At 35.8% G+C, this 14,575-nt stretch overlaps 1 protein-coding gene across 4 annotated transcripts in view; it reads right to left on the bottom strand.

Moving 5' to 3' along the window:
- The window catches only part of rdx (BTB/POZ and MATH domain-containing protein rdx), a 574,233-nt gene that overhangs the window by 39,927 nt on the left and 519,731 nt on the right, over positions 1-14,575 (bottom strand). For all 4 annotated transcript variants that reach the window (XM_081747187.1, XM_081747190.1, XM_081747189.1 and 1 more), the window contains one exon: positions 8,209-8,347. In XM_081747187.1, coding sequence (XP_081603313.1) covers positions 8,209-8,347 — 139 coding nt within the window. The remainder of the gene's footprint in view (positions 1-8,208; positions 8,348-14,575) is intronic.

The raw sequence follows: 14,575 nt of genomic DNA, 5'->3' as shown, positions 1-14,575 counted from the left end.
GAACTCTCAATATGTACTTATATTCGCTAGTCTCATCTCATACACACAATTCTTCGGACAGACCCTTACGCAGTTTTGTTCATTATTAATAAACGGATTTTCCACGCCTGAGTAATAGTTTTGACTCTGTCCCTGAAGACTACGGAAATAATAATAATAATCACATAGAAAAAAAAAAATTAACCATCTTCTCCACCCTGGAAGAACTTGTCTAATGCCGGGTAACACTGCATCTGACCTGAATAACCTCCAGGATTGTGTTTGATTGGAAGTAACTCCACGATGTGTTGCAAGTAGACCTTATCTTGGAATCCACTACTAGCTCATAAGCATATCTCGTAGTTCCAGTAAAGTACGGGGACGGTTGTTTCAGTTTCACCTGCTGCTCCATTCACTGATTTTCAGTTAGATTTAAATTTGCGAAGTTTGTAGACCACATAAAGTGCCTGACGTTTCCTCATATCATGTGTAAATGCTTTGAGCCATGTGAACACTACAGTTATCTTGGTAAATGAGAAAATCCACTGAACATTCACCATGACAATATGGAAATACCAACACTTGATCACAGTGTGTTCAAATGAAAATGCTGATTTAGGGCCTATGTTTAAGATTTATATGTAGAAGTGGGACTAGTCCACGGTACAGAGACCCCTCCAGTTGAACCACACCCTCCACACGAGAAATGATTCATTGGCCTTTCGGTGCACTCAACGCACTGCGTCTTTGAAATTCTGACAAAAACACGACTCATTCGGATACACTACACGTTTCAAGTCCAATAAAGTTCAATATTTGTGCTCTCTAGCACATTCGACACGTGCAGCTTTATGCGCAGCAGTGAGAAATGACTTTTTTCGTGTTACCACAACCAATCTCGGATTGGGGAGAATAGGGCCCCGGCAGAAGCCCTTGGAGGACCCCATCCTCCCTTTCCATGTAGCATGTAGGAATCTCACAAAGGATACTAAGTTTCATCTTCCTATTTTTTTTTTTTTTATGCGAGGGGGAAAGCGGTGGCTTTTCTTCAGAAAGCTGTCAACTTCATTTATGCGTGGTAATGTGGCCCCAGGGTGGGGACCTATTCTGTTTCTTTATGGTGTTGCAACAACTTGTCAAACGAGTACTACCAGAGGGCCCCAGCAGGACTTTATGAAAGTCAGTCTCATTTTGGCATTTATGGGGGTCCAATACACATTTAGACAATGTGATACTGGGGTCTCATTCTTCATATTAACATATATTCTTACTAGGCCCCAAACAGGGTTTTATACTGTTAGTTTCATTCCAATAATGGGACTCCAAGACTACATTCAATACTGGAGGCCACCGAACTCTGGGAACGGAACAAACTACCACGAGTAACTATGCTCCAACATAGCAGACATGTAGAGCGAGAGAGATAGATAAATAGATAGAGAGAGAGAGAGAGATCCCTGCCCTCCGGCCAGTCTGAGCCTGACCACAACCCATATGCCTATTGCATTAAGCTTTCTTCGAAGTCTTTCGGAAATTAGTTGGGATGGGCCTACATTCGATAAGAAAAAAAAAAAAGAAAAGAAAAGTAATCTCTATCGGGTTTTGAAATATTTTGCTCAAGTGCGATACTCGTTGACTCTTGCTTGTTATGTTTTCCTGACCACACTTTTGATGCCATTTTGCCTTTGCACGCGTACTTAGGACCATTCCTTTCGTACACCTATATCGGATAGTCCGTTTTGATACATTAACAAATTGAACACGTTCATTTACCGTGTGTCATGATCATGTCCAAACACAATGATTTCTTTTTGCCATTCTGTCGTATCTTTTCCTTAACCCAGCTTTATAAGGTGACTTATTTGTCCAATGTGCTTAATAAAAGCTGAATGATTTTGACTAAGAACTAGAAGAACATCACTGTTTCTAAGAAGCTTAAAGCATTAGGCCATGGCAGCACCCGACCTTACTTCATTAGGTATTTTTTGTGTGGGATGGATTTATTACAGTATACGTCTACAACTAATCTCTCATTGATAACATGAAGTACTTCGCCATACAGTGCCACTAATCGCACTATTGCATATCTTTTGCAAAATGTATTGTATGCAACCGTGGATAAGTGTGGATTGAGCTTAATGCCGAAAAGAATACGTAACATTACTACGCATGGGGCAGAAACCTAAATGATGTGACTGAGTTGTAATTTCGGTGATGTACGCAGAATTTCATCGAGGGGGGAGGTTTCAAGCAACCTCATTCTTTGAGGATACGCATGATTTTTGTATATATCTGCTATAGTATTTTTTTATTATTCCGTTTGTTCAAGGGAGGTGGGTTAAAATCCCGAATCTACCTGTGAGACGTCACTGCTTTCAAATGATACATAGTGTCAGTCATTTCAATATTTTCCTAAAAATAGTTACTTATTTTTGGGACACCCTGTTATTTTAAAAAGAAAGAAAAACGAATAATTGATAAGCTAGAGGAAAAATCCAACAAGACAAAACAAGAAAAGACTGCAATGCTGCACGCACAAGAAATTCAAGAGGATACGTAGAACAGGTCAATGTTTTATGCCGTGTTGCTAGGTTGGTGGTGGTAGTCTTCAGTTTTGCGATGAACCGATGCTCGGTTATTCACCTCATTCACTCGCAACACGCTAGATTCAAACAAGTTTCACTTTCAAAATGCACTGATAAGCAGACACGGATTGCTTGAGAAAAGCAAGCACATTGTAGTATGACACAGACCTACTACTATTTGTATCCCTTCATAATGCATTGCTTTACTTCAAAATATCCTACGTATATTAGTCTCAGTACTCACTTGAGAGTAAAGTATCAAGGTACTCAGACAGCTTGGATTAGGTTCCCACGGGATAGAAAACTAAACCATAAAACACTGACTCTCAATTTCACTCTATTATCCGTATCTTATAGATCTTACCCAGCGCACTATATTAAGAAAGCATTATTATTATAACTCTGTCTTTAATTAAGCCATGGTAAAGCTTCTACACCAATATAGTCTTGAGAGACTAGTCGAACAGATGATTTTGGCAAATCGAACTAGATTACGAAGCAACTATATCTTTGTATCAATTTTCTAACGAGTTAGTAGCAAATGCGCTGCCTTGACACATTCAAATTACAATGCATACGGCTAATTTTAAAATAATAATAGCTTATATGAAACGGATAATCAGTTTAATCTAATGTCAATTGTAGTTATCAAATACGCTTCATTGCAATTTAAAATAAGGCAGTGACACAAAGCCATCACAACTAAAAAATAAATTTTCTTTTAGTTTTACGTTCCACGCACATGCCCTGTTGGCTAAAGGAAACGGATAATTAATGAAATGCATGATTGTGAAAGAATTGGTGGAACAAGAATGCGGGAGGAAACGAAAAAACTACGTTGTCCATCACGAATTCACATCACCTGGGACCGGACCAGGGACAATTTGCATTAGACATAAGTGCTTCACCAATACGTCACCGTGCCCCTCGTTATCACAACTTAACAAAGCAAATATTTGATGTTTTTCTATCTTTAAAAAGTGTGAAGTTTTTTCAATGAATAAATAGGGGGATTAATGGGGACGTCAGCAACGAGGCTATATGTCCCCGTCACGAAAGTTTTTTTCACTATACTGTGAGTGGAATACTCAACCAGTAATTTCCTTATACGCATTTTTAATCATACGAAAACCAAATTTTCCTTTGGCACAAATAAAATACTCTTTTCTCATAGGAATGACGAAAATAAGCAGAGCGTCCTAGGATCCAAATTTAAGAATTTATTTTCAGACAATCGAACAACAAAGAAAAGAGGACTCTACTGACAAGAGTTGTCAGTGAAAACGTCTGCCTCGTAGAAACTTCCAAGATTTCTTGTTATGGCTGCTGCTCTTAATTCAACAAACAATACTGTCTGATTCCTCTTTTGCTCAGATGTCGCTGTTACCGTTATTAGCTTTTGAGAGCATACGGGAGGTCTTTTGACCTCAGCCGACGCACACAGGACTAGTAATGAGGGCATTGCTCTATGATTATTTTCCCCCTAACAGGCTGACACTCTTATGTTTTTTTCTGTTTTAACAGTAACTATTGTACAAAACTGGAATGCTTTGTCATAACAATTCTTTGAATGACCTTAAGCAGTCTTTTAACATGAAAAAGTTAGCTACATGGAAAATACGTGTATATTTTGAATTGCTGGTATTTGAAGGTGCAGAGTTATTAGTATTACTAACATAAAATTTTATGTTAAAACTTTATTTAGGGTGGTTGTGTTATAAAATATCGAGAGAATGGTTATCGATGACACTGACAAAGTTCCAATAATATTTTATTAGCTACTTTTTTTTTGTTAAGTTCCAATAAACTTTTTTAAACCTAACAGTTACCTAATCTACAATGTGAAATCTCCCCGAATATACAGAATGTATCCCCCCTCGCGAAAAGTGTTCAAATCTCTCACTAACTATTCACTAGCCTCTGTGTACTGAAATAATCTTTAGAATATTAATTAAAGAAGACAGCATATATTTCTGATAAACACATGCTGAATGTATGTCCTTGAAACAGGTAAATAAGTTTCAACATTTGCTACTACGGAAGGTCCAAGTCACCCAACGAGATACTTTTTTTTTTTTTCATCTTTCTTCTTTTTTTGGTCAAATATGTTTGCTTGTTCAAGAAAGGTCACTTCAAAAATCCTAGATTTCAGGAAAACGTTACTGATAACAACACAAGAGGTTACTCTGATATCCACTGTAGCATCATCTCAGTTGCTATAACAACATGATTGTAATGGAGGTCATGCTTTAAAAGGTACCACAACGGTTGTTTGACCCACAATCTAAGATAGTCTCTTTTTCCTCAATCTTGGTAGTTTTACCTTAGACACTAATACAAATTTTGAACACATTACATAAATTAGGAAGCGTAAAAAACATGTTTCGCGAGAAATGTATCAATGAAAATGTAGGAAAATGTAACTGCAAGAGATGTACTGCGATTATAGTGTATTAGCAACTAGTAGTGTCAAGTGTACACCAGATAGAGGAGTTTGGTTTGTAGAGTAATTATTTTTCTAACATAAAATTTGAAATAAAGGTTATAAAGAATTGAAAGAGAAGACTGTACCTATTCTTAAGAACACTAAATCGATTCCACAGAAACACTTCTTGCTATATGATCGTTTTTGCTCTCATCGTTATATAGCTCAATATTGAAACCGGAAGTTGAAGTGATTTGTATCACTTCTGGTTTTAGTAAAAGAGTTAAAGGTGGGAATGAAATGTATTCTTAAGATAAGGATTAGGAATTTCGGCATCTATGGCCATGTTAGCTCGTCACGTATGAGGAATGATGTGCTTTGACGTCTCTCGGCGATCACAAGATAGGAGAATTGGGGAAGAAGAAAGGAATGGCGAAGGAAGAAAGTATCCTGCAATTATCATTTAAGCGGCATCTCGGTATCTGCCTGGGGTGAATGAGAAAATCCAGGAAAACCTGTTTGGAGTGTTGGCCTGAAAAAGATTTCTCTTTTTCAACCGAGTGTCTCCATCGGTAATTGAACGTGGGATCACTCGCATCAAAGGCGAGAGCGTTAGCGACTGCGCTACGCGGGCAACTCGATTGCAGGTAACCGCATCTCACTATGATTACCATTTTTGCTTTATAGTGATCAACATAAAACGCGGAAATGCTTTATTTCTACCACTTCCGGTTTGAACAGCGCCTCCATCAACTAACTCTATTCCCAAGATTTTTCGTCTCCCGGATGGACAGACGGAAAGACACAGGGCAGTCAGGGTAAATAAATAAAGGAGTCTTTGTTGGTAAAGCGAAATCTATATATATATATATATATATATATATATATATATATATATAAAATGAAAACTACCCATAGTATCAAATGATAGATAATATTTTATTGAAAGATATATTACATGTTATGGAATAACCACCAATCGTAAGAGTAGCTACAGAGTGTGCCGGGTGTGTCTGTATACAACTACTAAAATTGTTTGATTGTTTTCTCTTCTTACTGTTCAATTAACAAGCATTCTAAAATAATATTGTTACCTGTAATTCTTCAAATCATTGAAATAATATTTTATCTGATTTTTAATAACTTAAAACTTTAAATATGAGCATGTGAAAATGCTGTAGTAAGTAGGGATGCGTACGAGTGGAGCTAAAATTCGATTCGACTCGAGTTTCGAATAGAGTCAAACGTAATTTTCTCGAGTCGAGTTACTGTTTTGAGGTCGAGTTTCGAGTTGAGTCGAGTCTGATAAATGGCTCGCTCGTTTAGCTCGTTTTAACTCATTTTGAAATCATTGCCTGATTAGACTGGAAAGCGAAATCTATGAGAAATGTAAGCAGTAATGTGGAATATTTTTAGTGTTGTTCACGAGATGGGACACTGCTTGCATCTCGTCTCGCCTCGATTAACAAGACGACAATGGATTTCATAACGAGACAGCCTCAAATGTCGTGATCACCAATATAAGTATATACTGTAGTTCATATCACCATGTTGAGACCTACACGGTCGAAGTTTTGAGCCGAAGCAGAAGCCCAACTCGTGTAGTGATGTTAACCGGTTCAGTTCGGTTCAATTGAGCGAACAACTCGAGCCGGCTCGTTGAGACGAGGCACAGACTCGGCTCAGGTGAGCCATCGGCCCGAGCTGACCGGTTGGGGTGAATCATTAGCTCGGTTTGTTTTGGCTCGAGCCGGCTCGTTGGGTGAGCTATTGGCTCGGCTCGATAATGAATGAGCTGTGAGCCGGGCCGCTCGAACCCTTGAGAACCCTAAACCCTGGCCGAGCAGTTTTGAACATTTTTGACCGGCGCCCTCCAATTTTAACGATTTTTGGTTCGAGCCCGGATACCTGCTCCTTCGGAACTCAAACCCAGAACCTAGGGAACGATGTCTTTGCCTCCTAAACTTCACGACTACCGAGGTCAGCAGTCAACTAGTTTTTAGTATTCAGATACAAATCTCCTACGGTGTTGTAATACTACTACTACTACTACTACTTATACTACTACTACTAATAATAATAATAATAATAAGAAGAAGAAGTTGTAGTAATAAATATCATTGATAATAATTATGTTGTCAATGTAGGATACTTGAAAGTACTTGAAACCACACACAGCATTTGGCTCGACTCGACTCGAAACTCGAGTCAAATTCGAGTCGAGTTGAACATTTTTCGAGTCGAGTTCAAAGATGTCTGTTTTGAGTAGAGTCGAGTTTCAATGAAAATTCGCTCGAACTCACTCGTGCCTATCCCTAGTAGTAAGAGGGTGGGTGGGTTTTAATTATCTTTGTGAACAAACACCCATATAAAAAGTTGTTTTAATTACTAGCCATACATACCCATATACATACATACCCATACGAAAAGTACTAGCTACGCCTATATAACTAATAAAATATCTGACAAAGAATTGTCATTCCATAAATTCAGATATCAGAGGAAATACAAAATGAAATTAAAATTTTCAGTTTAGCGTCCCATGCTTATGCCCATTAGTCTAAGGGAGGCGATAATTAAAGTACGAAGGAAAATGTGGGAGAAAACGGGAGCACCTCGAGAAAACCCACGGATATAATGTTGTCCATCACAAGCTTGTTTGGACAGGGATGAACCAGAGATGCCACGCACCAGGGGTAAGCGCTCTACCACTGAGCCACCGTGCCCCTTCTCATAGGAAATACGCATGAAAAATAATTACATATAGATATGATTATTCTCCATCAAAAACATACTGAATTCGCACCTAAATTTATCATTATGACACGGTTAACCAATACCAATGAAGACTAAATTGCGATAAGTTAGCAACAATTTTAACATGACTTTTGAGTAAGTATTGCAGCTTTTTGAGTTTGAGCACACATACCTATACAAAACAATAAGTTAATCTAATAGAAGTAATACGATTTGGCAACGGTTGAAATGAGCGCGAAACCACGAATAACGGGCTATATTTGCTACTGTCCACAAGTGAACTGAATTCTCTAAATAGATAATGCAGTTCCTTATATAAAATCCATAAAGCTTATCTTTAAATTAATGTTGAATACTGTTTAGTTACACGGAAAACATTCAGATCTATTTTTAATATGCTGTTCTGAATTTTTGTACGACTTTCTTTTTAATAATAAAATTGTTTAAGTTGATAAATCTTACCTGTGTGTAACACCAATTCTCGGCGACAGGTGTGTTAACTTCCGGCGGCGGGGGGCTAGGTACACGGGACACCGCCATGCTGCTTGTACTCGTTGTTCCCCGCGCCGATTGCGGCGTGCACTCACTCACCACCGGCAGTCTGAAACAAATAAAACAACATACTTAATATGGTACAAACCACAAAGCTCTCTAATTTATTTACAAAACATCAACATGTTACTGTTCCACATCGATATTTCAAACTATTTTAAAGGTAACTTACGCGATGCTAACTAACTTCAAATTTTCACTTCTGAGAAACAAACAGTTCTAAGAAAACTTTTTCTTATCTGTCAAATGATATTAAGCTAAGATTAGCTGTTGCAAACCAATATGTCGAAGTTCCGCTCTATTAAAAAAATAAAATTTGCTTACTTTAGTTTTTCGTTACAAAACAAATGGAAAATATAATACTTGGAGAAAAAAAAAAAAAAAAAGAACTATGAACTACAGCTGTATGAAATTTTGAGTTTTAGATGTGTTGTTAGATTAGACATGTGGTTAGACATGAAATATGTGCCCCAAGTAACTTTTATAATTATTTATAAGAAAATGGTGCAAATTTTACTTGGACAGATTCTTATCCAAACAATTGAAAGTACACATGTCCCCTTCCCTATTTTCATGCATTCCATGAAATTCATCAATAATAATTCATGCTCACTTGATTCTTCAAAGCATTAAGGCTGATCGCATATCGACAAGAGAAAGACCAGCTAGGCCGAGGCAAAGAGAGAGGTCAACTATGCTGAATCATAGTTTTATCCACTCTCGGTCCTTCGTAAGAATTCTATCTGATGGCAATTTATTTTTCCTTATGGCTCACAAGGGTGTACGAAAAACTGGGAAAGTAGGACTAAAAGGATAGAATGAAAAATATAGTTAGAAACATCATATATACGAGAACTGAGTAATAACGACTGCTTTACTCAGATATTCATTTGCACAAGCTAATTGATACTCTTCCAATAAGGCACTCTGGCTTCCTGTAATGTCAAGAAGCTAGTATTCGATGGAGTAACCTAATGTATAACAGAAAACAATTATTGATTAGCTATTATTATGCTGTATTTAATAATATTATTGATAATACCAAAAACGTAAGTAGAAAAATGCTACGAAGTCAATTTCTTTCTTACAAGAATTATACAGAAAATTGACTTCTGACAATATGTGGAAGTGGAAAGAAAGCTGCACAGTTTGAATTCTGCTGAAGACTTCGATACATAAAGTGAAACTGCACTAAAGAAACCATAACAACCTAATTTACTTTGAAATAAATGTAACGCTTGCATTTTTTTTTTCTAAGCTTGGCAGGAAATATTTCAAAGAGAGAAAATCCAATTTTCTCTCCATAAACATGAAGCTTGAAGCCAAGTGACGAGTACAGGATGGTGTAACAAGAGGGGAGATGAACCAACTCACTTTCTAATTGGGACTTAACTGGGTCGACAAAACGATTGCTTTAAAAAAATCGCTTTCCTTTCTCTTTTGCAGGTGAAAACTACGACACTACAATGGAAAAATTCGACGAAGGCAAACACTAACGAAAACTGTTTTCGTGCGGTTACGGCAACATGAATGTCAGAAGAAAACAAACGGAAACAAGAAAGAAAAAAACTTCCGGAAATATGTTTTCCTAAATTCTAAGAACTTTCAGACATTGCAATGATATAATGATAATATGACAAGAAACAATAGAAATGCTACCGATATTAAGATTTATTCATAAGTGTCTTCGTTATCGTGGTAGGGTAGTTCACAATTGGAATCGCGATTATAGAAATAGAAAACACGATAACCACGACATTCTGCACAAATAGAATGTTCACTGTTACCATACTTTTACGAATCACTACGAAGAAAATTTTATTACCACAAAATTATTTATTGAATATTAACAGTGCCTAAAACGTCCAATGTTACCGTTACTGTTTGCTACAGGGTAAGCTAAGGCTTAGCAAAGCAATTCATTCGCTTGAACATACATAGAGATTACGCTGATTTGCAAAATAAATATGTGAAATGAAATTTCTAGTTTTCGCAGACAAATGATGAATGAAAGCAAATGTTTATAAAATAATCTGTGGAATACGAATGTGGGAGGAAACAGAACTCTTGAGAAAACTCAAGGACATGATATTGTGCACTACAAACTCACATGACCTGTGATCGAACCAGGGAATCCTTGCACCAGAGGTGAGAGCTCTACCACTGAACCACCGTACGTCCGTCCATCCATCCCCCTCCCCTGTATTTTTGGAACATTGACTATACGAATGCGAAAACCTTGGTGGAATATAACCAAATAAGCAGTTATTCGGAATTTCATATTGTATTAATGCAGAAGAAAAAGATACCAAAATGACTCAATGATAAGCGTTTTTTCTTTGGTACAAGATCTTACTAAGCTGTAGGAGTATAATTATAGTGCAAAAAAAAAAAAAAAAAAAAAAAAAAAAAAAAAAAAAAACCTTTAAACTCCAAACAAACAAGCCAGATTCTGATTTCAAACAAGTAAATGGATGTTCAACCCCTTTTAGCTGGTTCAGTTATTAGTCAGGGTCGTACCTCGTATGACATTTTATTACAGCAATACCAAACAGGAATGCACAAAATGAGTTACTAAAATTCAGGATCATTTCAAATAAAGAAGGAAACAAAGAAACAAATTAGCAGTGCAGTTCAATTTTCAGAGAACTTTTTAATCGTCATTACTAGAGCAACTCAAAAGCATAAAAAGCATAATAGCAATTTAGACATATGGTTGGTACCTTGAACATGGTTGTGGTTATTTAGGGTCCAGAAGAAACTAATTTTAAAAGCATATTAAAGCATAATTTTAGAAAATAAAGCATAAAGCATAATTTAAAATATATAGCACAATTCTTGGAAATTTTTGTTTAACTGCAAGTTTAACATACTATATTAAAATTTTTAAAACCAATATTTTAAAACCAAAATCATTGAGAACATAACATAATGCAACAATGAAAAGCTAATTTTTATTTCTGTAAACTTTTTGGTGTAATCCTTTGATGTGGAGAAAAAGAAGGAAATGAAGAAAACTTTCCGCCAACAACGAATAGTACACAAGAACTCCACACTATATTGTTATGTGTACCGCTTGAACTTTAGCACTTTCTGTATTTTTGGTGATATCTTTTACTTTCACTTTCTGTATATATGCACCTCTAAGGCGCACATAAGTGAAACATAAACTGACTCGAGTAAAGCATATCTCTTTACAATGCATTAAGTAGAAACTTCATTAAATATGAAAGAAACTGTTAGAATATTTAATGTATAGTAAATATTTTACATTATACATGATTAATATAAAACAATGGCTTAAATTAACAATAAAGCATAATAAAGGATAATTATACAAAAAATAAAGCATAATGTGGGTTGCTCTAGTCATTACTAAGATTTTAGAAAGGAAGGACATTAACATGGATTTCAAAAGACAAGAGCGGCGAGGATTGGAGAGCCTTTTAAAAGTAATCATATAAGATCAAGGTAAGTTTTTGAATACGGTAGTGATATGAAATCTTGAAATTTTCCTTCAACAACAGCACAGCAGGAGGAGTGAATGGATCGACTATTATGTACTTACTTACGCTAACACTAATAGAAATTTAATCGACATGTTAGCCTCGGAGTTTGTGTCACTGAAGGTTGATTTCTTTTTCGCACGAAGACGGAAGTAATGTATACATTGCTTAACTGACGAACACCATTCCCACTATTAAGGCATGTATCCTGCGTTGTCACAATACTTAAACGAATAAAATCCAAAATGACTGGATTAAGGACGTAATTTTGCATCACATGGATTTCATGCAAAAAAATCTACACAAAAATTTCTCGACATTACCCTTAACAACTATCTTGAGGTTAGTAGTTGTACCAGTAGTAGTAGTGACAGTTGAAAAATAGTACGCTACAAGATTTCGTCCACACAAAGTGATTTTAATTTATTAATGGTCTAAACACTTACATATTTGATTCAAGGTAATTAGTGCGGTAAGTGAAGTACTACTTTAGAACTACATTATAGACCTTCTACATAAAAGCTGCGGTAAAATTTAACTCGACAATGTAAAGGAGTGGTAAAAAGGTAACGATAATACTGAAAGATTAAGTTCACCAATAAGGAAGTAAATGCAGACATTACTGATGTACGAAGTTTTGCTATTTTCCCCTCGTCCTTGGCGTCACTATTATCCGTTTAAGCAGAACATTCAATTAATGACTTCCCCGTACGGATTTTAAGTAAGGTAAAAAAAGAATCATGTACAGAAAACATGAAAATAACTTTTTTTCACATGAAGTATATAAATTAAATTTATTCTTTTATGATGCGAAATCTTAAAATTGATCTTACGCTCTCCACAACTTTCGCAAATAATTAAGTAACAAGAAATTATTTTATTTTAATTATTTGTAAAATGGGCTATTTAACAAAAAATATGAGTGTCTGATATTGTCTTGATGCCCGAATTAAACTTACAATCAATTAATTAATTACCACGTCAAACTGTCTGAACGAAACGATCTCGAACCAATTCTTAGCATTTTGAGTTATTATCTGACTTACTTTATAACTATTTAAATGATGGAGAGTGTAGTTTGTATTAGTGCTGATAAATTTGAATAATTCATTAGTCAAATAATGGATTATTTGAATATTTGTTATTCGAATAACTGTTAGAGTAATAAATAATTTTTCGAATTATGCAAATACTGAAAACAAATATTCGGAGATTTGAATAATAATTAAAAATATTGAAGTAATTTTAACATCACTAGTTTGTATTTTTTTTTTTAAATAATGTCTCACAGTTATGTTCTTTAGGCTAAAGGAGACAGATAATTAACGAGTAAATGGTGTGAAATAATTGGTCTAATGAGAATATGGGAAGAAAAGGAAGAATCTCGAGAAAGCTCATGGGTGTGATGTTATTCACCATAAACTCACGTCGTCTCGATCGATCCAGGGACCCCTAGCTAGCATCAAAGGTAAGCGCTTGACTACTAGAGCCTCTGTGCCCTTAGGGCACAATGCATGTGACAAATATGCCTTGTACCACAGATAATGAATGACCAGTAAGAAAAACCTGTGTAAAACTCCTATCAAACTATGACAGACGGATAAGTACAATCTTTATTTTATCCACTTCGAATGAAATTTCTTACATATGACCGGTAGAAGGGAGATGCGGATGTAGAATCATTTTGAATGCAGTTTACAATACCTCACAGAAATTACGTCACCTCTAAGCCAAATAAAATAGCATTAAAACCATCCTATTCTTTAGTGAAAAATATAAGGTATGTATTTTTTTCAGTAATTATAAAATGACAAGTATTAAAGAAGAGTACACAGTTGTCGGGAGAGAGACTGATAAATGTTCGTTTTTAAATATATGTATAGTCATATTAAAAACAAATAAATATAAAAGATATTACCATCTCTCCGTTAGAAGCTCTTAATGATCTTTATTCATACATGGCTTCGTCTCTGCCAGACTATGTATCAAAATAGGCTATCTACGATTACTATAATTATTAAGTACTCTGCCCTTCGGCAGGTCCTGGAACTATTTTTATAAAATTAATTAATTTATTTCAGATTTAGGCCTGGAAATGTTTCTTCCACGTTTTACGATCTTCAGCTTCTTCTTTTAACTCCCAATATTTTCTTGTTTCTCAAATCATTGATCAGTTGTGTTCTTCCTATTCCTCGCTTTCCTTCATGACGGTATGAAGAAAATTTTCTTCGCAAAATGTGTCCAATCCAATTGGCTTTCCTACGAAGGATCCTGGCTAGAAGTGTCCTCTTCTCTTCTATCCGTTTTAAAAGATCTTTGTTTGTTATTCTCTCTGTCCATTTTATCTTCTTCATCTTTCTCCAACACTACATTTCGAAACTCTTAAACATTTTTTCTAACTTCCGTAATGTCCAAGTCTCTGAATCATATAGTCCAATGCTCCACATATAGTACTTGACCAACTTCTTCCTAAGTTCAATATTGAGCCTGCAAATTAAGAGTGATCTTTTCTTGTTAAATGCTTCTTTGGCTACGGCAATTCTTGACCTGATCTCTTTGGTGCAGTAAGCGTCTCTTGTCAAAATACTTCCCAGATACTTGAAATTATCGACCTCTTCAAGTTCTTTTTGTTCTACTCTGACCCGTAAAGGCGCGTTTCCTCTGGATATTCTCATGACTTTCGACCTTTTGATGTTGATTTTCATTCCATATAGTTTCGCAGTGTCAACTATTTTGTCAATCATCTTTTGTAGTCCTTCTTCGCTTCTAGC

The sequence above is a fragment of the Thermobia domestica genome, unplaced genomic scaffold (assembly GCF_964235325.1).
Source record: "Thermobia domestica unplaced genomic scaffold, izTheDome1.hap1.1 HAP1_SCAFFOLD_93, whole genome shotgun sequence".
NCBI classification, from domain to species: Eukaryota; Metazoa; Arthropoda; class Insecta; order Zygentoma; family Lepismatidae; genus Thermobia; species Thermobia domestica.
This window is presented reverse-complemented; position numbering and strand designations above follow the sequence as displayed.